Source organism: Condylostylus longicornis, unplaced genomic scaffold (assembly GCF_029603195.1).
Source record: "Condylostylus longicornis isolate FDR11 unplaced genomic scaffold, ASM2960319v2 ptg000009l, whole genome shotgun sequence".
NCBI lineage: Eukaryota > Metazoa > Arthropoda > Insecta > Diptera > Dolichopodidae > Condylostylus > Condylostylus longicornis.
In genome coordinates this window covers 2,905,903-2,932,099 of record NW_026577978.1, presented here as the reverse complement: position 1 = coordinate 2,932,099, position 26,197 = coordinate 2,905,903, and the positions used below count along the sequence as shown (strand labels likewise).

At 22.9% G+C, this 26,197-nt stretch overlaps 1 protein-coding gene across 1 annotated transcript in view; it reads right to left on the bottom strand.

Annotated features, from left to right (window-relative positions):
* Nucleotides 1-5,145: 5,145 nt before the first annotated feature.
* The window catches only part of LOC129618552 (lachesin), a 70,120-nt gene continuing 49,068 nt past the window's right edge, over nucleotides 5,146-26,197 (bottom strand). The window contains exons 4-10 of the mRNA XM_055533360.1: nucleotides 7,757-7,915; nucleotides 7,536-7,664; nucleotides 7,307-7,457; nucleotides 7,095-7,237; nucleotides 6,758-6,898; nucleotides 6,351-6,537; nucleotides 5,146-5,170 (exon numbers count right to left, since the gene is read on the bottom strand). Of these exons, the coding sequence (XP_055389335.1) occupies nucleotides 5,146-5,170; nucleotides 6,351-6,537; nucleotides 6,758-6,898; nucleotides 7,095-7,237; nucleotides 7,307-7,457; nucleotides 7,536-7,664; nucleotides 7,757-7,915 (935 nt within the window). The remainder of the gene's footprint in view (nucleotides 5,171-6,350; nucleotides 6,538-6,757; nucleotides 6,899-7,094; nucleotides 7,238-7,306; nucleotides 7,458-7,535; nucleotides 7,665-7,756; nucleotides 7,916-26,197) is intronic.

Sequence of the window (26,197 nt, the reverse complement as noted above, 5' to 3'; positions counted from 1 at the left end):
TATCTCTTTATGAAAGAAAGAGATCTTTAAAGAATCTGCTTTTAAGTCTTGATTATATTTTAATATTGTATTGTCTATTAAATTTCTTATTATAAATCAGATAGAGACTGATAACTAGCTCTGTAATTACGTAAACTTGTATTGTCATTAAAAATATTTGAATTTTTTACGATACTCATATTCTAATTTGAAAATATTATAACAATGAGTGCATGCTTTTTTGTATTATTAAGAAAAATATTTTCAAATCGAATATTATTAACTTTTAGCTCTAAGTTTCACTGTAATATAATGGTGGTATATGTTTGTATTTGATTAAAATTTGTTCAATAATTTCGTTTGATTGGCTCTGATACCTTGCAACAGTTTGATTATGTTTCTCGGCTTTTTAAATCACCTTTTTTATTCACTTTCAAATTAGAATTTTCGTTTTTTAATTGGAGTTATAATTTTTCCAATAAGATTAGTCAAATTTTCAATTGAATTTTCTTATTTTTCCATGTTTATATAGAATCAAATTGTTATTTTCAAAAACTTATGAAACAAAAATGATACATAATATGAAAGGACTCTTTCTACTTGAAAATTATGTTATACAAGTATATATATGACACTAACTCACCTTCTTTTCACCCGGTGAATAAAAGAGAAATAAAGGTGTAATCAAGACCTTAAAATTCCTTTGGTAATATTATTTTACAATTAAATTTTTCTGTTGATTTCATGATTTTAGCTTTTTTGAAATAAATTTTCTTTAAATGAGCCCCCAAATTTTCAATAAAAACAGGTGTTCAATAAGAGTATGTTGAATACAATAATCTAATTTCTTTAAAATCTTGCTACTCAAATTTGAAGAATATTTCAATAAGCGGTTTAATTTTTCAGATTTTCACAAAAAATTTGATTAGCTTAAACCTTTTCAATGCCCTTTTGGAGCTTTATTTGAATTCAAAAAAATGTCAAGAGAACATCTTTTCAATACAAAATACAGAGACAGCATCAACAGTTCCCCAAGTTATTAGACCCTAAATATTTAAAAAAAAAAATAAAAGAGCAAGCAAACATTATTTTTGTTGCATTTTAAATTTTTATTTTCTCAAATTTTCTTTTTATATTTTTCTTTTGTTAATTTTTATTATTTTTTTTTAATTTTTTTCTTTTTAATAAACACCTTCTTTGATTTTCACCTGCTTTTAAATATAATATAATAATATACTTTTTTTTTTATAATTTTATAACTTTTTTTTTGTTTTATTTTTATTTATTAACTTTTTATATGTTATTTAAATTCATTTTGTTTTTTTTTTATTACCTTAATTATAACTTTACATACTTAATGCATACATTTTAGAACTTAAAAATTATATTAAATAATTAATTATATTTTAATATTTTTTTTTTGTTTTAGTTTACAGCAAACACAAAAAATAAAAACATATTATTATTTTTTTTTTTATTTTTTTTTTTTTGTGATATAAATTTATTAATATTTTGTTAAATACATACTAACATATTATTATTTTTTTTTTGATATAGAATTACAATATTTACTATACAATATATTATTGCTACAATTAATATTTGAATTTTGCAAAATATATAAAATCAAAATATCATAAGATAAAATAAAATTGATAATTTAATTAGTTTTATAAATTATAATTAAAATAATATTTTATGAATTTTAATTGATTTTAAATGAATATTGTGTTCTTAATAATATTTTTTTTATAAAAATAATAATAGTAATTATTAATTAATAAAATATAAAAATAATTTATGATATTTGCATGACACTTTCGTAAAACATTTTGAGAGCATATTTAAAATATTAAATTGAGCATTTTATTAGTATTTATTAAATGAATGTATTAGGTATATGTAATTTTATATTGTTATAATTACATATTGCAATATGTTATATATATATCACTCATTTTATTGCAACATTAATGTAACTCAAAAAATATGATTTAACGTATAAGTTATTTATACAGAAGAAAGCAGTGAAAACGTTTCTTTTTCATGAAAAAGGGAAAATAATTCTCTTAACTTGAAAATAGTCATTTAAAATAAATTATAAAGAGAAAAATATATTTTCTCCAAAACTTTAAAATTCGATTTTCTCAAATTTGAGTTATGTCAGTGCTGTAGCAAACAAGCGATATTTAAATACATTATGCAACATCATTAATATTACTGATTACTGACATCATTTATAATTTGATATTGAAAATTTTTAAAAGAAATTAATATAGAGAATTCTATTATTATAAAGAATAAATCGTAACGTTAAATTGAGAATGCAGGAAACTTTTGAAAAATTCTTAAATGTTGAATTGCAGTATAAATATGCTCTCATTTTCAAATTGTTCTCAAGATTAATCAATCAATATTGATTATCATTATAGAGAAACCAAAGCATTTTGAGTATATTTTTTTCTTCTTATAGATCTGCATAGTTGTTTGTCCAAATATGATTTTCATATTTTACTCTATAAAATGTTTTAGAAAATGTTTAATTTACAAGAGAATAATTTTATTTACCCAAATACGAGTATGGTAGAAAAGAATATAATTTTTACTCATTCTTGAATACGCCTTCAATGAAAATACCATTGCTGCTGTATTGCATACAGCCTTATATTATTTATAACAAGCTGCACAAATTCGTTATATACAAGTTATATTAATACATAATTAACGTATTATGTACGTACGAAATCATAATATTTCGAATACAGTAATTCTATAATTACCGAATTTTTAACAAAATTTTATGTAATAAAATTGAAATATAACATTTATATTATTTTGAGATTATTTCTCTATATTTAGAAATTATTGAAAATTTAAGAGATTTTTATTATGAGAACAATACGACGGAACAGAATTTATTTTATTAAAATGTTATTTATGGTGGTTTTTATATTATAGCAGGCATGATAATGTTTCTCATAATGTGAATATAAATAATTGAATAAAATAATTAAAAATTAATAAATTATGTGAATTTGATAGGAATTTTAAAAGAAATACTTTTTCTCTTAGAATTATTATTTAAAGTGAGAAGAAAATACGAAATTCTCATTTATAATTTTTTTAAGCGAAATGGAAATTAAATGAAATTTTATACAAAAAATTGAAAATTCTTAATTGAATTCACAATTATTGGCAATTAATAAATTAAAATTCATTAAGGTGTCTCTATTGCAATAAATTAGGATAATTATAATACGATTATTTAATCTTATATATATTTTTGCAATTAATTATTTTTATTTTATTATTATAGAGCTGCTTAATACTTTTATTAAAACTAATTGATCTTAACTATTGTATTCTTCATTTTATAATTTAATTTATAATTATATTTTTGTATTATTTCATTAGGAAAGGCATTCATATACACTATTTTTATAATTTTTATGTAGATTATTAATTATTTATAATGTTTTTTTTCGTGTTTTAATTAGCTATTTACAATTGTTTCTTTTTTTAATAATAATTTTTTTTGTTTTACTTATTTATAAATTTTATGTTTCAATAACCTTTATTTTTTTGATGCAGCCTTTGATTCATTACTTTTTTTTCTTGTGTTATATTTATAATATTATTTTAATTACTGGGGTACTTAAATTTCATTGATTTTAATGATTTTTTTTAATTATAATAATAATAATTTTAATTTTAATTAATATTAAAATATAAATTGATTATTTAGCTTTTATTTATATTGTATTTTGTAATTTATATATGTGTTTTTTTGTTTATTATTTTTTGTGTAATATCAATCAACTCATTTTAATTAAATATAATATTTTTTTTGTTCAATGATAATTTTATTTTGATAATTTATTCAAATTTATTTTAATTTGTTTTCTTTTGTTGGATTTGAATATTAGCTTTTTTGTTGTTAAGTTGAAATAAAAAATTTTCTTATAATTTTCTTTTTATAATAATGAGTTTAATTATTTGCTGACAGTGTTTTTTTTTAATAATTTTTCTTTTATTGACTTTTTGAATAATTTAATTACATTATATAAAATGCAGTACAAAAATTTTTTTAAAGCAAATTCAACCATTATGTAGATGTGCTTTTGTAAAATTAATATAAAATATTAAAAAACTATTGTAATGGAAATATTATTGACTTCTAAAATACAATAATATGATATTAATACACAATTCAGCGATTCATATTTATAAGCTGAATTGTAAATTATACTTAGATTTGCGATTTTGTGAAGTAGATTGTAAATTATATTGCGATTTTTACTTCTGAAATGTAGAAGTTTTTTATTTACAGCTTATTATAACGAATGAGATAACAGTACAATAAGGAAATCGAGAAATATAATAAACAGTACAAGAATAAAGAAATATAACATCTTCTGACGTTACAATATTGCAATAATATGGCACTAAATTTCAATTCAGCTAATGAATTTTAATTGCTGAATTGTTTACTGATACCATATATTACTAAAATTTTAATTTCAATTATTTGAATTGTTTTCTGAAATGTAAAGGTGTAAAATAATGGTTGCCTTAAAAAAATATTATGTATTACATAAACATTTTTAATATTTTTTTTGTTATTATTTATTTATTGTTAGATTTATTGTTACGCGTTATTATTATGTATTATTCTTTCCGTAAAGTTTTGAAGCTTTGTTTTTGTCGTGATTTTTAAATGTATTTTATAATTTTTGAATTTTAGTGTGCCCAAAATTAAAAATTGTTTATCGAAATATTATGTTTTATAGTTTTAAATTCTATTATATCATAGAAATAAAATTATTACTAAATTCTTGAAATAAATTTACCAATGCTTATGATATTAATTAAAAATAGAATTTTAAACTTAATTAAATGCTTAATCGTAATTAAGGAAATAGCCTATAAAACTGAAAGAAAAAATAAAAATACCATTCGTATAACATAAGATTTATTCCACACAAGATTTAATTAGTTAATTGGTGACGTGAATTAATTGAATTAATATGGTTACGTGTACGAAATTTGTACTAAAAATTTTCATATTTTGTTTCAGCATTCTAGCAGCCTGATTTTATGTAGTAATTTTTTAGCCACTTTCTAGTCAGTATTTTAATATTTTTAATTGGATTTTTTTATTTCATCTCAAAGTGTTGATTGAACTTGTAACCTTCAAATATAAAGTGATTGAATGGTAACGGATTTGACATTTTTTTGGACAAAGTAAGCAGAACAATATGAATTCAAAAAAATGCAGCTAGAAAATAACGTAATATGAATATACGAAACACACTCATCTTCTACTCACCTCTTGAGTAAAAATGTGAGATACGCAATCTGGCTCCGAATTTTTTAATATTTTACTTAATATAATTTTAATTTTTTTTAATATAATTAAAATAAAATTAATGAAATGAAAAGGTATCGGATAATTTTATTAATATTAAAAGACATTGTTATAATAATAAATAAATATGTAATAAATATGTAGTAAATTGATATAATTTAAAGAAGAAAATTTGAAGAAGAGAAGAATAGTGTTCGAAAAAGAGAAAATAAAATTTTGTTACTCATTTATTTACTTTTAATATAAAGATTGTGTGTAGGTGATTTATATAAGTGTTTATTATATTTTATAGGTATTTTTTTTTATTTCCGTATTTTAATTGTAGAGGCCGCTGCATTATTTTGTCATAATTTTCAGATATTTTTTTTTTATTATAATTTATTCTTTTATTTTCATACTATAAACAATATACAATATAGTTATATTATGCAACTATCATTAAATACTAAATATTTATTTTACTTATATAATAATATATTATTCTTTTGCAAATTCCATAATAATAATTTTACATAACAAATAATTTAATTTATAATCATTATTATTTTTTTAATAAATTATTATTTTCTTGTTCTTATAATCTAAAATTCTTAATTTAATATAATTCTTCTTTCATTTTTCACTATAATTATTCTGTATGGGGAAGGTTAATCAGATATTTCTGTCTTGAGCAACAAAACTTAGAAGCCTCTAGCGGCTATTAGATTAAACTCTTTAATGATTATTCAGAAAAGGATGAAATCTATACAGTACATATATCAGAATTAGCCTTCCTTCCATATACAGGATAATTACATTTTTGTTTTATTTTTTTTATTAATTTTTATTTTATCTTAAATTTTAAATTCTATAAAAATTTCTATCAATATTTTCTTTTTTTATTTTTAGTACTAATAATAATGATCTTTAATTTTATTTTTTTTTAAAATAAAAAAATTTTAGAATTATTCTTAAAGAAAATGTTAAAAATAAATTTTTATTGAAATAAAATATTCACTGAAAATCATATTTGAAAAAAATTCTATAAAATAAATAAACTATTATAAAATATTTTAATAAATAATGCAGACTTAAATTATTAGCGATATCTTCTTGTGAAAAATCTGTATATCCTTTTGATTTTTCACCACCAGGTGATTTTTGTTCTGATTTATCAATTTCGTTTAATGATGATGGTAAATGTTTTGTTCCTTTATTTGAAGTAGAAGAAATCGGGAGAGAAAAATCAAAATAAATTTAATTATTAATTGTAAATAATATTAATTAATATAAAAATTTTACAGAAAAGCACAATATAAAATAAAATGAAGGTTTTGATGGTCTCCTATGATTTCCACAAATATTCACCTTAAATCGCCAAAACAATAGAAACAAACCATTGAAAATGAGAGTCTATTTTTTAAAACTCACCTTTTTCTAAATTGTTTTTACTATCAATCAACCAATTATTAAATGCTATGACAGTTGTGAAACCATAATATTTAATTGTTGTTGGTTCTGTTGCTATTGTAGTTGTAGTTGGCGGAGGTATCGTTGTAGGTGGCTCTTTACCTTTATTGATTTTATTAGTTTTTTTGTTTTAAACATTAATTTGTTAGTCACATTATTGGATTAGATATAATAAAATAATAAAAAACAATTATTTGTTAGAAAAATTTTATAAAAATTTTAGTCAAGAAAAAAATTAATTTTAGCAAAATGATTAATTTTAACACAAAATTGTTATTTTAAAATAAAAAATACTCACTATAAAGTTTTATGCTTCCATCCATATGACCACGAGGATTTTTTGCAACACAATTATAAATTCCAAAATCATCTTTTTGTGCACTTGTTATATGCAGTCTCATTGTTGCCTTATATGATGGATTACCTTGTATTGTTTCCGTTCTATAAAATAAATTATATTAATAAAAATCTAAGACTTTAAGGCTCTAAACATTTTAAATTTAAGTATACTTGTATTTAATGGAATCTGTAATCATTTGACCATTCTCTCGTGTCCAATAATTTAATGATGTTGGATTTGCTTCAATATTACATTCTAATGTAACATTATAATCAATTGCAACACCAACTAATTGATGTGGTACCCATACAACTGGTGAAACTATAATTTTATTTATTTTATAATACAATTAAATTTTCTTAAATTATTATTATTATATTTTTTTAATTAAAAACTTACAATCAACATTAACTTTAATCATTTTAGAAACACTTGGTGGTATACCATTTGTTGCTATACATAAATATGCACCCATATCTAAACGGGATATTTTTTCTAAATCCAATACTTCACCTTCCCATTCTGATACTATATGTAAGTATACAATAAATAAATTATTATAATTAATATTTTTTTTTTTGAATGATAATTTTGAATTTTTTTTTAATTTTAATTTTCACCTTCTTTATCTTTTGAAATTTTAATTTTTCTACCATCATCACGTTTCCATTTTATTGATGGTTCAGGACTTCCTGTTGCATGACATCTCATTGTAACATTTTCACCTTCATGTGCTATTATATCAGTTGATGTTAAGGCATCATCAATATTTGGAGGAACTATATAAATTATACAAATATAGAAAGAGAAGTGCAAAATTAGTTCAGTAAGTTTTAATAATTAAAATTTTATAAATATATTAATGCATAAATATTTTTTCAACGGTAACATTTTTCATCTACAAGCCAATAACCTTAGTTTTCTTAAAATTTTTCAAAAAAATGTCTTAAATCTGACTTAGAATGTTTGGTACAGTTAAGCATAATAAGGATAATATTTTTGAATAAAATACGCGTACATAATATGTGAAATAACTTGAGCGTCCTAAGATAATAATTATTTAAAAAGATGACAACACTGTCCTTTCGTAAACTAATCTCCCACTGGTCTAATATAAAATTTTAAAATTTTTATAACAAATAAAACGTCCACCAAAACCATAAAATGCTAAACTATTTTCTAATTTTTAATATAATTTTATTTTATTTTTTAAAATTATGATTTAACAGCAATGACATTTTGACTCATGAACTCTGAACATTGATACTCAACATTCTAACCCCCAAATAATATTGCAGCATTCGAATAATATTCGACAGATCGTAGGTCGAAAATTTACAATCATTGCTATATAGAATGTTTTCAGTTTGCCATAGGTTATGTGGTAAATATTTATCATTCCTACCCTATGATATTTACCTTATTTCGCCTTTATGAAAAATTTACCATTTTTAAAGTAAATAAAATAAGATCCTTTAAAGGATTAAAGGTCAATAAAATATAAGGTATTTAAATTTAATTTTTATCGCTTTTAAATTTTTTTTGAAAATTGTCAACAAACTGATTTATTTTTTTTCCTTCTGTATCCTTTTTTTTTCCTAAATATTCAATAAACATTTCAATTTCCTTCTAATACAAACACAAAAAAAAGGAGTAGAAATTCTCCATTTAAATCAACAACAGCACTAAATCCTTGATAACTTTTATACATTTTTTTCTCCTTTCTTTATTTTTCCTTTAATTAATTCAAATTTTGTTAAAATGAAAACAACGACAATTTACCAATATTTTCATAGTAAAAAAAAAAAAAATAAATATTTTTTTTTTCCAATTTTCTATATCGCTTCCTCTTTTATTAACATTTTACGATTAAATCCGTTATTTTATCATAAACCAATAAAGTTCATTCACCCGTAAATAATTTGCAAAAAAAAAAACAAAACAACAAACGAAAAAATTTTTTTTCTCGCTCATATTTTTTAATTCAACATATTGTTCATTGCCATCATAATAAAATTGAATTAAATTTACATAATTATATTATTTTTGAGAGAAATTAAAATGAATATTATTACTCCTATACATAGGCAATTTGAAAAATTCTCAATTTTGAAATTCTCATAATTAATATTTACGATCTGTTTACGATATTAGCGTACTCTGTTATATTTGTTTTATATTTAGTGTATCGTTGATTTTATAATTGAGTGAGGAGGAGGAGATCTATGTTGAGGAAACTGACCACTTAATTATTATAGTTAAATATCGTTTGCAAAATTCAAATTTAAAAGGCGGATTCAAAATTTAAAAGGGCGAATTCTAGAATTCAAGGACTCTAGGATTAAGAAAAGAAACTTAAATTTATGGTGTATTTACATATATATTTTCGCAAGTAGTTTTTGTTATTTTACAGTTTCCTCTTTCGGCCAAGTTTGAAATCCTATATTATATAAGTTCAAAGCGAATCGCGTTATTAAGGCATATTTTGATGAATTTTAAATTAATCTTAATTTGAGGTTCAACACTTGCCACGGTATAATGAAAAAAAAGCTAATGCAATAATCCTTCGCTTAAAGACGTTTTTTGGAATCGAAAAATTACGACTTTAAGCAAGCAAAATGACCTATAAAATTTACTTAATATTCTAGAAAAAGTAAATTGAACCAAGATTAAACTAAACAAAAATTTATTTTGAAATCTAAAATTTTAAAATCTCTGACATTTTTATATAAAATTTTGCCTAAAACTTATTTTAAAACTTACAATTTAAATTTGAACATCAAAACTGCTGTGCTTAAAAGTATTTTCTTTTACTTATGAGCCATGATTTTTTAAAATTATTTCTATTTGAATAAAATTATGGAAACATGAAATTGAGGCAGACATCAAATAGTATTCTTATTAGATATTATTTCCTTAAAATATCGAATGAAGTTCTTTTTTTTCCATCAAGCAAAATTCACGAACGAATTATAGCAATTTAGCAATCAATTCAAACAAAATCGATGAACTAAATGTGATAGTACGAGTACATATAAATTCGAGCTTAAGATTCAGTAATTTTCAATATTTTAAATTCAATTTCAAATTATAAAACTATAATTACATTATTTTCCAATATGCCAACAACAATTCATCATGAACACATTAACTTTAAAAAAAAAAATAATCAAAAGAAAAAATTGTTTACTATTATTTGTTATATATACGAACATGTGTGTTCGAACATTCTGTTCCACTTGTACTTTTATAATAAGTTTTTTTTTTTTTTTTGGCAATCATTCAATAAGATAAATTACCAATCATTATGTTTTTATATCAATAAAAATCAATAATAAATATGGTAACACTGTCATAAAAGTTCAATAATAATAATAATAATAACAATAGTAATAGTAAGGAAGAAGGGAAATAAAATGCAAAGAAAATAATTAGAAAAAAAAAATCAAATTATGTAAAAATCCTTTTTTATTAAATTCGTTTCTCTAAGAATTTTCTATCAAAATCTACAATATATGGGGATACGAGTATACTCAGTTGTACAGAATGAAATCCAAAAACTAATTAATAAATAAACTTTGAAAATTTATCAAAAAAACAAAAAATTATATAAGAAAAAACAAGAATAACAGAAAAGAAAACTTTTTTTTTTTATTATAAAAATTTTCTGGTCGAAAATTGCGAAAAATTCTACGCCATTTATTCTTTCTTCGAATACTGATTGCCCTCCCATTCCCCTCTATTTTGCCGCAATCTATACCAACTGCACTACCCCCTTTCCTCCCACTCCCCCCCCCCACAACTTACAAAATTTAATTTCTTAATATTTAACTTTTGCTCAAACACAATCAATACGCTAAAAAAAAATTAAAGTCAGAAATACGACCAGAAAAAAAATTGAAAAATAAATTTTGATATCCTTGGAATTTTTTTTTCGTACCATTCCATTTCTCGAAACAATCATTATAGGCTACAACAACACCCAACAATAACAACAACAACAATAACTGAAAAGAAACTTTTTATTGAAAAAAAAAAAGAAATTTTTTTTTCTTTTTGTTGTAGTTTTGTGTAATATTTTGCGGTTTTAGTTTTATAAAAAAGTTTTTTTTACCAAAGAAAAAGAGAAAACAAACACTAAAATAAATTTCTTCAAATTATATAGGAGTAGATGTATAGACTATTTATGGAACACAATGCTAAAGAGAATGGAGTGAGTGTGGGGGCGGAGGGGTGGGGGGAGAGAATTAGTAAATATTTCATGCTGCAAAAAACTTATGTATTTTTGCTGACTGCTGAGTTTAATAGTAAAAAAAATATTTTTTTTTTTTTTTTTTCAGAAAAGTCAGCTGTTTATTAGCTGAATATTGAAAAAAAAAAAAAAAAAAAAATAAAAACTATTTTTTTTTTCTTTTTATTATTATTATTTTTTTGTTAGTTTTTAAAGTTGAAAGAAATTCTTTATGTTATTTTTTAAAGTTTCGCCTTAAAGAATTTTTTCTTTCAATAGGAATTTTAAATTACTTGGAATTGTACGGAAAATTAAAGAAACTTGTAAGGAATCCAGTGAATCATAATTTAAAAATCATCCCTAATATTAAATATTTTCAACATTATTAATTTGATATTAAAAATAAATGATTGGAAATGAGGAAATTTTAAAAAAATAACCAATCATAATAAGGACATTTTAATAATAATTATTCATAATCAATTAATCATTGTTTACGTAAAAACAAAAATTGGAAAATTATATAAATTATTGCAGGACGTGAAAGAATTAACGTACATGGTATAGAAGAAAATTGTTATCCATATTGCATACAAGAAATTTTTTAATGATATAGAATTTTTGAAATGCTGAAAATATAATCTGGACGTTAATATTGTCGGATTAAATTTATTTTTAACTAAATCTCTTCGTTCTTCTCTTCTTAATGGATTCAATGTTCAATTGAAATTATTCTACGTTCGCACTTTAAGAATAATATCGCAACATGTACTCGTAGAGGAAAGCGCAAGATACCAATTTTATGAAGAAAAATGGAGACTTAAGCCGCAACAAATCAAATTTTGAATCAGAATATTGCAGTCTTACATTTATTACAATAAAATATATTCTTTTCATATGATATTTAAAGTTACCATATAAAAATAGCTAGCGTAACTTTCAACTCAATTTACTTGAAACTATAAATTTAGAGATGTTGCGGTACTATTCTCAAGGTGTGATCTGTCTCAGATCTTAAATAATTTTACTAGAGCTATAGAGCTATAGTCTGAAAATTTGCAATAAAGAATATTTTACTAATAAAACTTCCATTCCATAATTTCTCGAAATACAAAGTGGTATTTCCATGTTAGTCTAGATATGATAAAACCGTTTACTGTATTAATGCATTTATCTCAAAAAAAAGGCTGTAATTGCACTATACCCCCTTTAATTTCCATACAGTAAGGAAAGAATAGAAATTAACTCGATTTTTTAGTATATAAATTAAATAGAGTTGGTGTATAATAATTATTATCAAAACATAAACGGAAATAATTTCGAACTGAAATCGATAGCAAAAATAATTTAGCAAATAATAGGAACAATATGATGTTCTATTCTTTACAAGAGTATATTACAGTTAATATTAATAAATATAACTAAGTAATGTGTAAAGATTGGAGTGATTTATAAATATCATTATAAAATATTGTAAAATTTTATAAAGGACCGAACATGGACAAATCTACAGAACTGATTTTATGAATTAATTTCAGATATAATTGATGGTAAATTTTACTTTTAATTCAAATCAGAATAAAAATCCAATCTTATGCTTAAGAATTTATCACATGACTTATCACATGGCTATTAATTATTTAAAAATCATTAATAAATTTACTTAATAAATTATTATCAATTCAATTTTAAGGCGATATTAGAACAAAAAAGTAACCTTCCTAATTGTATGCAAACAAATAATTATTTTAATTATTTAAATTATTATATTAAGCCATTTTAAATTTCAAGTATTTTAGAGATTTAGAACTGTCCAATTTCCAATTAGTCCTTGGATCTGATTTATTCTTTTATAAATTCCACTAATTTTATTACTCCTTGTGTCAAGTTTTCATTTTAGAAATTCAACTTGCAATTTACATGTTCTTTGAAATAGGTTCTATTTTGGTAATCTGCTATAACTAAATATGACTAAGGAATGACGTTTGTCATGTTAATCAGGCACTCATTAAAACAAGAAATTAATTGCCTCTACTTTCCCAAGTTTCAAAAATAGTTATTAAATAATTTTTTCTAATTTTAGAAAATTATTTTCAAGAAAATTTTTTTTTTCTTTTTATTAACACAACCTGAAGCTAGTTGTCTTTTTTATAGAAGCATTCAAATTATATTCAAAGTTTACCAAACTAAACTTGTTCAACAAATTATATTCAAAGTTTAAATCTAAACTTGTTCAACAAATTGTATGCTTCTTTCAAAATACAAAATGAATAATATCACCTTTATTTCATTTATGATGACCTCAAATTTTATTATTTGATTACTTCAATAAATTATATTTTAATTAATTAATTAAATAATAACACAACATATCTAAGCGTTATGGTGACAAAATACAAAAAAAACTTCTCATTTTCAATTATGAATTCGCAAAAAACAAAAAAAAAAACAAAAATTCTTCATAATTTTTGCTAAAATTATAAAAAAAGTTTTTTTTCTTTTGTAAAAACTTCTGTGCTTATTATAACCATTTTACCACGAAAATTTTCACTAATGTTATACGCTAACATTTTCCTTTTATTTGACAAATAAATTAAAGAGAAAAAAAAGTAAAAGCAGAAAAAAAGAGAAAAACTTTTCAATAAAACTAAAAGTCAATTAAAAGTTACCATATGTGTGACTTTTGTATCACACAATCTCACAAATTTGTTTTTCTATATAAACTTAAGTTACATTGTCCTTTGAAGATATAAAAGATTTCCAAAGAACAAAAACAAAAAAAAAAATTGGCGAAAAATCACTGCAAAAAATTAAAGTTTAGGTGTGGAGGGGGGGGGGGGGGGGGGCGAAGGGAGGAAGAGGTGGGAAGTGGGACGATGTCAGGAGAGAAATTGGAAAATTCATAAATAAAACTTTTTTTTTATAACAAAAATAAATTAAAAATAAAATCTTGAACACATCATACTATATATAAAGAAAATTTCTAAACATTCATAGATCAAATCTTTAAGAAAAAATAATTATATGGGGAATGAAAGCAACTTGATGTTAATAGAAAATATTTGAAATAAAAGCAATAACAGTTAAAAAAGATAAATAGCAACTTGATTTTTGTCACCATGTCATTGGGATTGTGATTTTTATATAAAATGATGTTTTGATACCATTAACGTTACAGATATTACAGATAAACCATCTATATCCACCACTACGAATAAAGTATAGGGTAATTACACAAAATTAGGGTACAATTGCTCAGTGATTACCCAAAATTAGGGTAAATGAAGGGAGGTAATTACGCTAAATGAAGGTGATTGATGTTGAAGAAGTTAAAAAACAATCTGTAGTACGTTGAAAATTTGAGTTATTTAAGGGTAAAATTATAAGAATAATAATAAAAGGATAAAATAACAAATTAGACTTGTAACAAAGCATGGAGTAATAAAACAGAAGTAATTCAGGAAATTTGGCCAAAGTTTACGTACTAAATATGTATTTCGGCGAAAACTGAAATCTAAGTTAGAGAGTGTTTGATTCAGGATTAAGCAAAATGTATATGACAAATGACAATGAGAAATGAGACCTACACAGGGTGTCCAAGACTTAATGAAAGCAAAATTTTTCCAAAGCAGAAAGATACAATTACTTCAGAGAAACCGAAAAACACTTACTGACATATTACTTTTTGGACTCTTCTTCTAGAGTTATAAGGCCTCAAAGTTGGAATATCTGAAATTTTTTAATTTTTTTATTTTTATTTATAATTTAGTAAGTATTCAAATTGAGAAGTATTTTATTTTTTTGTTTTACAATAATATGCCAAAACAAGACTTTTAATATCTCCTCGGTAGTGAGTAGCTTATTACATACACGTGAATAACAATATTGCAATTTTTTATTGAATTAATAAAAGACAAACTAATTGGCGAATCGATTTTATTCGAAACATTTCTTTTTCACGTCTGTAGTTTTGTTGACGACAGACTGATATGACTATATTTAATAATTCTGTAAGTTAGTCTTTAATATTATAGTGTGGTGCGTATTTTACTATACATCAAATATTACTCACAGTAGACTAAATGTTAAATTTCGTAGTAAAACTAAATGTTAATAATAAATGTACGTTTAAAAAGTTACGTTGCATAACTATTGGCAAGTTTTATTTTCTTTAATTAAAAAATTTTCTATATAACTAGAACATTGACTTTTTAAAATAAAATTGATCTACAACTATTCAAATATAATAAACTTTCTCTACAAGCATTCATACACACATAATTGTTTGTTCTATATTTTTAAGTCAAAAAAAATTTTACCAATTAAAAATGTATGGTTGTAGGGTATACAATACCATATCTTCTGATATTTGCCCTCTTACCTTGGACTAATAATATTTGATAATTGATGAAAGGGCAATGGAATAAACTTTATGAAATTTTATATTGAATAAATATACAATCAAAAAGGATATATGAGTACATGGTGACTCAAAATGTATCCTTATACTCGTGTTATTATTTTTTTTTTCTAATTTATTATTCCCATCTCGATTCTAATCAAAAAAGTTTATATTAAAAATGGAAAAAATAACAGGAACCTTGTAGTTTTTTCTTATATTTTGTTTTTTTTTTGTTCTTGTTCTTGTTTTATTTATGTTTTATTTTCAATATAGAGAAAGAAAAAGTTGCTAACATTTTTCGCTTTTTTTTTTTGCACCCTACATGCAATGCAGTTTATATTGATTTTTAAAAACTTAAATATTAGAGAAAAAGTTAAAAAAAAAATTATGTTACGTGAACTTGTACATTAAGAATAATTGGACAGCTTGAAATTATCACGAATATTATTTTTTAGCACATTTCCAAAAAATTTTTGAAAAAAAGTGCTTATTAGTTTCACTCTGTCCGTCCGTCCGTCTGTCCGTGTGTCTGTTTACAAAACTTCTACACCCTTGAAGATAGAAGACTGAAACTACATAGATCTTTACTAGAAACCCTTTTCCGTAGAACAAAATTTTCACCTATCTCCCCCCCTCGATAAGTTATATCCCCCTAAAACCCTAAAAACGGCATTTTTTAACCATTTATTGCAGTGAAGCCACAAACATTTTTAAAATTTTGCAAAGGCAGAAAAATAGCAGCTGTTTTCTTCTATCGCGGGATACCATTTCTGGACTTTAAAAAAACAAAATGGCGGTTAAAATTTACCGTTATCTAAAACTCGTTTTCCCCAAATTTTTGATACCATTTTTCTTCTACACCGTACGTTGCAAGAGTCTGAAATTTTAGCAGCTCTTAGATATTCATAAATAGTTTATTTCGTTAGAAGAAAATTTTTTTCCATCTCCACCCCTTCTCAAGTTATCACCTCGCGAAATTAGTAAAATTTGAATATTTGGCACCTTATATTTGCGAAACCACAAGCTTTTTCAAATTTCTATAAACGCAGAAAGCTAACGGTAAATTTCGTGTCATTAAAAAATATAATTATTTTTCTTAACTCGCACAATTAACACTTAAAATTGATCATCCTGTGAACCTTTCTTTAAATTTATTTTTGCTTTACTTCAGACTGCATAAATCGTTCATCCTAAATGTATGCAATCCTAGAAATAGTTTCGTACATGAATGAAAATAATTCTAATAGTGTCGTAGGTATAAATAGACTGGATTAATTAAAAGCAGTATTTTCATTTGTTGAAGGGAAAAGTGCTACAATACCAACCATTGGTTTGACCCAACTTTATTTAAATAAGTTTTATTTTCAAATAAATTTTTTTTCTTTTAAGTAATTAAAAATATTAATTTTTATTATAGAAATTATTAATTAGAATTGTCGATAATATCATGCATAATTTATGATTTTCGAAAAATTACACTAATAGAACAGACACTCTAATAATCGTGTTACTTCGAATGTTTGGTATTACCAGGCTCTGTTATTGTAAATACTACACTGAAATTTTAATTTCTTCATTAATGATATTGATTAATTTTGCAAATTCTATGGTAATGATATTGTCTACATTATGTAAAAATTGGCATATTCATGGCTAAAAATATATTTATGAAGTTAATATGCCATAAATTAATTAATTACCATTTTCAGAATAAATTATTTATATAAGTATGCCAGAGAAACTACAATATTACTTGTCTTCATATTAAAGATTTACTTGGTTCAATGATTATCACACAATTTTTTTGAATTCTCTCAAAAATTACAATTGTGCCTGAAATTCAATGCCGGTATAAATTTAATTAAAATGTAAGTAATTTCCATAATATTTTGTTTGCCATTTTGCAATTTTCAGAAATCTAGCCTAAAATGAAAATTTTATTTATTCACATTATATTTTTTTATAAGACAACTTGTAGTTGGCATCCTAGAAAATAACGCAATATATTCAAGGGTTATCTCGAAATACTCAATGGATTAATTATGTACAAGGTGAATATATTGAGGATATTATGTCATATAAGTCATTGTTATTTAATTGTAATCATAAAAATAGCTTTTTTTCTTATTTAAGTTAATGATTGAGTAAAGAAGCTCAAAGGGACCAGTAAATTAATTATTTGTTCATATAATCATCTTAGTTATTTTTTTATGAATGAATTTTTTCAAAATTCATTCAACTGTTCGATTCGAACAGAAATTGCAGTTCAATTCTATTTGAATTATTTAAGATACACTTGAAAATAAATGCATATTGTAGAGATTCCTAACTTTAGTGCTAATTTTTTTTCTATTTGCCAACTTATTTAATCTCAAAAAGCTATCAATTAATCAAGATTCAATAGCCGAATAATTAAAATTGTAATATTTAGTGTAAAATTAATAGATTATCTAGTTTTTTTTTGAAGTAATTAAAAATTACGAACATCTAGACTAAAAAAGCCTGTATTTTATTGTCTATTATAAGACTACTCGTATAAGGTTTAATATTTGAAATCAAATACATGTAGATAAAAACATAAGAATCGGATTCAAAAAAATTTATGATATTTAATAAATTCAATTGACGAAATTAATTTTTTTTTACAAAATTTCTTTAATTTCTTGATTCTTTCTTAAAGAGAAAAATTAAAGAGAAAATTTCAACTTTAATTGAAAATCCATTTGTATCAAAAAATTTTCTATAATATTAATTTTCTCTTTTCTTTCTTATCTAATTTAAATAATTCTATTTTTAGTTTTTCAATATCCTTATAATATGTAAAAATCACCAGTATCAGCATCACCATCAGTCTAAATTTTATCTGTTAATCAATTATACTTTTTCCGTTTTCGATTGTTTTTTGTTTTTCTAGTTATTTTTCTTATCCTTTTTATTTTCTTATTGTCCTTTTTGATTTCTTAACTTTTCATACGCACACACACGCATCCTAAATTCAATAATCCAGTTAAAATTCTTTACGGACATTCATAAAGTCATGTTTATGTCTTATTTCTGTTCTTTGCTTCCTCTTTTTTTTGAAAGTTCAAAATAAAATAAAACAATAAAAAATAGTAACAAAAATATACAAAAATTACAACTGACCATAAGAAAAAGTGATAGACAAACTAAAATGGCTAACAAATTAAAGATAAAAAAAAAAAACGTAATAAAATAGAAATTTTCTTTCGTTTTTTGGTTAGGTCCTTTTTTTTGGCTAATTTTAGGCTTAAAATTATTTGATATTGTTAAATCATTCAACATGTTTATATAGAGGCAATAACGAATTGAAATAAAAGAAATTAGAAAATTAGCAATAAGAGAAAAGGAAAAGAAAACAAATTGAATTCCTCCTTTGGAAAAATTTTAAAAAGAATGCTAAGAAAAATTATCATTTAATAAGAGATGGGCACTTTTTGTAAATTTATTAACAGTTTTTAGATCGGATTTTTTTGGACCAACTAAGTGAAGTTGCGGTTTTCTAACCTTCTATTATACTTGAACAATTTCAATGTTGGTTTCAAAAAAAAAAAATCCTGTAGGAATACGAAATATTAACGAAAATAGTACCATAACTAATTATAAAAAATCATTGCATACTTTTAGGGGACTTTCTTATTTTCATTGAAAAATTCTTTAAATTTTCTTTTTGAATTCTGAAAACAATTTCCAAATTAGGCAATTTTAAGAAAAATGCAAACCTTTATCATAATGGGTCCTCTAATAACTTGATTTCATTATTTTTTTTAATTAAACAGGGAATATATAATAGAATGCATGTTAATTGCAGTTGAGAAATTTTAAAATATAGACGTCAAAACGATATTTTACTTGATAAATCATTCACTTTCTGTTCACTTGTGCCATAATTGAATAAATTTTTTACACAGGAGTCATAGTCACAAATGGTACTCAGGTGTTTTTGTCATAGTCAAAAATTCGTACTTTCTAGTAGTGATTTCCAATTTAACAAAAGCCGTAACCAGATTTCGTTCTTTTAACAATATTTGTACTAGCACTTATATGGCATGATTAATAATACATTTAAATTTTATCCATAAAACTTATAATAAAATTAGCTTAAGTAATTTAGCTTAAATTTTTAATTTAGAATTGAAAATTTTTCATTATAAATCATTTTCAACTTCAATATCTTCAAAAAATTTTATTATCAAAATATAAGTGCATTCTTTATAAGTTCTATAAGTTTTATACCCGTCAAATTTGTCTTCCAATCACGTCACATATAACAGAATATTTTTATATTTTTGATTACTAAAATTTGGGGTCGCTTATGTTATTAGTACAAAGATCTTTTTCTTAAAATAATATTTTTAAATGATTGAAGACTAAAAGGGACATAATTTTATAAAACTTTTTAACTTAGTTTTTCTAATTTTTTATTTTGTCCTGTTTACTTTCTACATATACATATTTATATTATAATAACGTGATGAACATGTACTGAGGGTATGTGTATATATTGTACTATTTATGTGTTACATACATTATAATTTTTAGTACATATTTTATCACAGATTTTGTTTTAGTAATAAATGATTTCTATTTTCTCTTTCTCTCACTGAAATCCCCCTCATCTCTCAATCACTCTGCGATCTTCCTTTTCTGGTCCAATCTATTTATTCTTCTATTCTCCCCTTCTGGTTGTTTTTCTTATTTTATGGTTTTTTATACATATGTTCGGATTATATTATTAATATTAATAATAACAGTAAGAAAACAAAAACAAAAACACAAATAAAAAATGTCCTTTTTCCTCGTTTTGGTTCGTTTGATTTCTTTTCATTTGTTTTCTGTTTTTATTACATTTTTTTTTTTTTTTTGTAATTTCTTTTTTGACGACATCAAACAGAGTGATGAAAATAAAGTTTTCTTGACAAGTTTCTTGTGTTTCTCAACAAAAGACACATTTAGATAATAAAAAATAATAAAAAAAAAAAAATAACAGCAACAGAAAATAATATCCTTTTCAATAATAAGCTAAAAGGGACACCCACATTCAATTTAACATATTATATTATACGTATGTATACTAAATGAAAAAGTGATAAGTTTTACACACTCTGTTGCTGTATCAAATCAAAAACTATAAAGACATTTTTACATTATAAAGTTACAAAATAATAATACAAATATATATACAAATTATGAGTATAATAGGTGTGTGTGTTTGTGTAGATGTGGGTATAATATTTATGCGTAAATATTATAAGTAAAATATAAAAATGTGTTATCCTAAAAGACGTTAAGGATAACACCATATCATATGATATTAAATGGAAAATAAGAAAAATGAAAAGAAAAATTATGTTTTTTTTTTCAAAAAGGGACTAAAATTTCCAAAATACAGGGTGAATGATTTGTCGCAAATATTATTGAACAACTGGAATGACTCGAAATATTATTCTTGTGTTTGTTAAGTAATTAATTTTAAAAATCATTGCATACTTCTAGGGGATTTGATTTTCCATTGAAAAATAATTGAAATTTTAATTTTCTTTTAGTATAACTCTCAGTATTATGGAGTTAATTTAATAAGGCTAGAGATTGAATTTATTACAAGTTGAAGCATTTCCATTAAACATTTCTACAAGAGCACCAATTGATACCTCCTTACTGTGCAATTACATAAAAAATTTCATTAAAATTTTTAAGAGTCAAATTTTAAAGAGTCACAAAACCAAAATAAGAGACACACCTTATTAATATTTCATTTTTCATTTAGCTTTAAAGAGCTTAATAACATTCTTAAATGTGAATGATAAAGAAAAAGCAATGAAATACAATAAAAAGCAAAAGCAAAAGAAAAAAAAACACAAGAAAAGAAAAAAAAGCTATCCTTTTTGTATTATCAATCGTCTAATAAACTCATTTTTTATTCTTTTGTACTCTAACTCTGACTCTAACTCTAACAATAATGTTACTTAACACGCATCAATAATATTTTCGAGAGAAAAAGAAAAAACAAAAACCAAAACTTATAATAAATTTCACTTTTCATTTCTAACTTTTCACAAAAAAAAAAATATAAGAGAATAAAAAGATTAATTTGACAGGAAAATTGGACCCAAATCTTAACTTTTAAAATGATTTAACAAAATTATAACTACAAGTTTTTACAAAAAAAAACAAAATAATAAATTAATTTTTAGTACAAAAGTATAAGTGATAAATGGGTCAAGTGACATTAATGATGAGAAAAATTATGTAATAATTCTGTTATATTGGATGTATTTGAGTTAAAAACTCAATAAATCATAAGAGAAATTTGTTTAAATTCTAACATGACAATAAATTTAAGTTTCATAATGAGCGTAAAATTTTGACTTCAATTCAATTATTATCAAAGTTAGAGCTGAATTGAATGTGTGCTTATTTATAGGATTAGTGGTGTAATGAGCAACAAAGTTTTGCTTACTCAAGTAAGCAAACTCAAGTTTGCTTAGTTAGCTTGGTACTTACAATATAATGTGCATAAAAACGGTTCACATTAGCTGATTAAAATCAATTAAAATTTTTAGTTAAATCACAATTACCCTTTTTAATATATTCACAATTGAAAATTGAAAAAGTAAGAAAGTAAGAAAATGATTTTACAATATTCTCGAAAATGAGAAATTGTTTGTTATTTTATTTGTCATTAATGATTCGATCATGGATTTGTTCAAATTATAAATGATTCGTTGTTAAGTTTCGGAAAACTACATGCAATGCTATATGAATTGTTCAAGCTGATACGTTTAAAATCAAAGAATGAACAAGTATTTGCAATCTATTATCTGTAATTCTTAGCTAATTTCCAGACATTAAGGAATATATTTTTCCAAAATTCGATTCTTACACCGGTTTTATTGGTTTTATTATAATACTAAGCATATTTCGTAAAAATCAAATTTTTCGAAATATTTTCATTTTAACCTATTAATTGAAATTCTATTATTTAAAGCGAGAATATTTATTTAAATCAGATTGTGGAATGTGCTTTTTCTCGAAAAAAATCAAAATATTTTTCATCTCCTTTCAAGTGTTATACAGCTTCCATGCAGCTGTACATGACTTTTATGTTCAGTAGCCATTATATTAAAATATATTTCATAGTAGTTAAATTAATTACCATGCTAAAATTTAATTCATTCAATACAACAAAATATATTACAAAAAATTCAATATGAAAAACTTAAATAATTCTTTTAAATTAAATTCAGCACCGAATAAAATTTGCTGGAAACCTTGACCTTGAATTTCATTGAAAAATTTACTATTAATCAATATTGCTATTGTACAAACCTTAATATTTTCCATATAACTAAATTTTAACTACAATTTTAACAATAAAAATCCTAGAGTTAACACGAAGTTAAAAAACTAAAAATGAATATCTTACTATTTTTTTATGATCATGTAAAAAATAATTAAATACACGTGTACAAACATACATAGTGTATGTTATACTATAATGTATGTACAGTATATAATTGTATTCATACAAAATTATTTAATTTTTAGAGTCCTTTTAGATTTTATGAAACCATTATAAAATAAAATTTTATATAGAATATTTTCAAATACATAATATAAAATGAGCCCATAACAATGTCTACTGATTTAAATAATAATTTTTAAGACTTTAAGTTTGTTGTACCCAAAAAAAAAAAATAAAAACAACAAAAATTAATTATACATTTGGGTATAAAACAGAGAAAAAAAAAATATAAATTTATTTTTTCATATTAATAATAGTTAAAATTTAAGTATTTTTAAAGTCTCTACAGTCTTAGGCAAGCACAACTATATTATGTTTTTATTTAAAGAAAAAGGACTTTAAATATAGAAAAAAAATACACAATGAAAAACACTTCATTGTTAATAATTTTTTATTTATTTCTACACAGAAAATTTACAGTTTTAAGAATAAGAATACATGGTTTTCGCGAGAAATATGAAAAAAAAAAATAATTATGAAAAAAAATTCATTGTACATGAGAAGAAATTTTTATTCTCTTTTTCTATTCATTAATGAATGAAGATTCAATTCTTAAGAATTGAATATCAAGTTAAAAAAAAAAAAATTAAATAGAGAGGGAAAAGTAGATACTTTTCTGATAGAATTTTTAAATACATATTTTAATTGTCTCAATGACATTTAAGGTCCCGACATAGAATCACGATATGATATTGAATATCCCGACTTGATATGGAAACTTCGAAAATTCGGTTACAAATCAAAACCTTTAATTTATTTTATTTTTTATTTTTGTTTAATTTTTTTTACTAACAAATCAAGCTATTATAAGAAACGTAATTGTTATCAGTAGTTAACATCGTATAAATGGGCCCACTTCTTTAATAGAATGGTACGATGGAAAGTAATATTAAAAATTTTATTAATCTGAAAACGACTGATACAATTCAACTGGTAATTTTTGGCATATTCAAAGTCCAAATACTCATAAATACCTGCAAAATGAACTGATATCTGGAATAATTCTCCTATGCTCGAGAGTTTTTATTTGAAAGAACTACAATATATTTTCGTATGTATTTCTAACGAAAGTTCTGAGGGATGTACCTTAAGAAAGTTTTTTAAACAACCAAAGTCAACTTCTCGTCAAATTAAACATCAAGATCCTTGACACAACGAAATTTATCAAGTTCGTTATTCAAAAAATAGTTCAAAGTTATAGATAAGGATCAATGAGTGTAGCTCTATGGGATTTCCAGCAAATCTGTTCCGGAGAAAACTGATGAAAATTGTGAAAATTTTGTCTTACAATCAGCAATTTATCTAAATTACTAATCATAATTATAACAATTTCCCAAAATGCAATACAGAATTAACCCTATCATTACATTCATGGAGTTCGTTTTCAACGAACATATTATGAGTTAATTTGAAATTTCTAACAAACCGGCACTCGGAGTATGGACACTTTTGACTATGATTGAAGGGGTTGATAAAAATTTTCTTAATGTTGATTGCAACAATTGCTTCACTGAGAGAAAGTAATAACGAAAAGTTATAATAAAAAAACAATGTATTTAACATAATATTTTTGGTTAATATTAACCCTTTAAGGGTCGAATTAAAACTGAATTGTGTTATTTTTATTATTAACTATGTATGTAGTAAATAAATGTGAGCATTTATAAGAATTAAAGCCATTTATAAAGCTTTTATAATTACCCGTAGCAAATTAAATATTATCGAAAATTTTTCGTATAAACTTAAGCTTTTTTTTTATAATATTCAAAGTATGCGTATCTTGTGCTTTGCATTTTATAACGGGATGAAATATTCGCTATAAATACAATTTTTCTCTTTTTTCCTCACTCTCTTTCTAGAGATGCCTACGAAGGAGACTAATGGAATAAAATGCAAACATTTCAAATTAGAAAGTAAAATAAATTGAGGACAAAATTGGCGGTACGGGGTTGTAGTAAATCATTTTTAACAAGCTATAAGTAAATAGTTAGTCAGATATAATTGTTAAGACCCTAGAAAATGTTCAATAGCACTGGTCGGGAAAATTTTAACATTTTTATATTATTTCAGTTTATTATTACTTTTATTCATATTCTATAGTATCTAGGATATAATCATTTAAAAAGAAACTCAATAACAATACTGTCGTCGTTCCAGCATTCTTAAAGAACAATAAAAAATAATAATATGGAGAAAAAAAACAAGAAAATTAAATGAAAAACCTCGCAATACTTAATTTTACTTGTTGACAACATGGTCGTCAAAACAATCTCTTTGTTTTTCATTTATTTTTTTTTTACATTTAAGTCCTTATCATCAAGGACATTCAAAAATTTAAAAATTATATATTGAAATTTTTTCGTATTTCTTAAATTTCTTTTTTATGTTTTATTAAATGATTTTTTTTATTAAATTTTTAAAGTACTTATTTCACATAAAAGTTTTTGTTGTAAAAGAAATATTAAAAAATTTATTCAAATTAAATTCAACAGAAAACAAAAAAAAACGAAAACAAAATGGCTTTTGTTCTTTAATAAAATTGACCTCATTTAAAAAGATTATTTCTTTTAAATACGAGAAATTTTATTAAATTGACAAAGATTTTATTTAAAACAAATGATAAAATTTTTGATTCAAAAGTTAAGTTGTTTTCTAATAAAAATGTTGAAGTATTTACGAGTAAAGTGGAATGTTAAACTAATTAAAGATATGGCATGCAATTAATGCCCACAAAATTATGAGATGGGATTTTTGAATTAGTTGAGTATTGAATGAAAGAACGAAGTTTTATAGAAAAAAATAATAATTGATCTGATTTTCCTCTAGGACTTCAGCAATACAACGTCTAATGATTTTAAATTTTATTCTTTTGATTATAAAAATAA